Here is a 592-nt window from a genome sequence, read left to right as displayed (position 1 = left end):
GGGCCCGGGCATGGCCCGGGGGTGGTGGGGGCGGGGGGAGGGAGGGTCCTCCCCCTCCCCCTCCCCTGGACCCCCTGGACCCGGGAAGCAGCCATATGCCTGTGCCCCGGACGCCCCGCCTCCCCCAGCGGGCAGAGCATTAGGGGCCGGCCCAGCCAGGCCCACGCTCACTGGGCTGACCGCGTGTTTTGCACCCGGAAGCCAAAGGGTCCGGCCAGGACATGGACCACCTGGACTTCAAGATCGGGGTGGAGCCCAAGGAGGCCCCGCCCTTCACCGTCATCCTGGTGGCCTCGTCCCGGCAGGAGAAGGCAGCCTGGACCAGTGACATCAGCCAGGTGAGCCCGTGCCCCGTTCCCCAGAGCCTGGGCCCCTCCAAGCCTCAGCCCTCCACACCGAGCCCTCACCCCTGAGCCCCTCCACCCCTGACCCCTCCACCCCTGGGCCCCTCTATCCCTGGGCCCCTCCACCCCTGATTCCAGTTTTCAGAGACAAAAGTGTAGATCTTTCATTACATATCTAGTCATTGGAAGTATGATTATATGGGTCTAGGTAATTACAATGCAGATACAAAGGTACACCGCCTACTTTA

At 64.9% G+C, this 592-nt stretch overlaps 1 protein-coding gene across 1 annotated transcript in view; it reads left to right on the top strand.

The window, feature by feature from the left end:
• The window catches only part of RASGRF1 (Ras protein specific guanine nucleotide releasing factor 1), a 78,780-nt gene that overhangs the window by 34,560 nt on the left and 43,628 nt on the right, over positions 1 to 592 (top strand). The window contains 1 exon segment of the mRNA XM_015558976.1: positions 202 to 338. Coding sequence (XP_015414462.1) covers positions 202 to 338 — 137 coding nt within the window.

Source organism: Myotis davidii, unplaced genomic scaffold, assembly GCF_000327345.1.
Source record: "Myotis davidii unplaced genomic scaffold, ASM32734v1 scaffold1914, whole genome shotgun sequence".
Lineage (NCBI taxonomy): Eukaryota > Metazoa > Chordata > Mammalia > Chiroptera > Vespertilionidae > Myotis > Myotis davidii.
The sequence above is the reverse complement of the archived record's forward strand: the minus strand, read 5'-3'. Positions and strand labels throughout refer to the sequence as shown.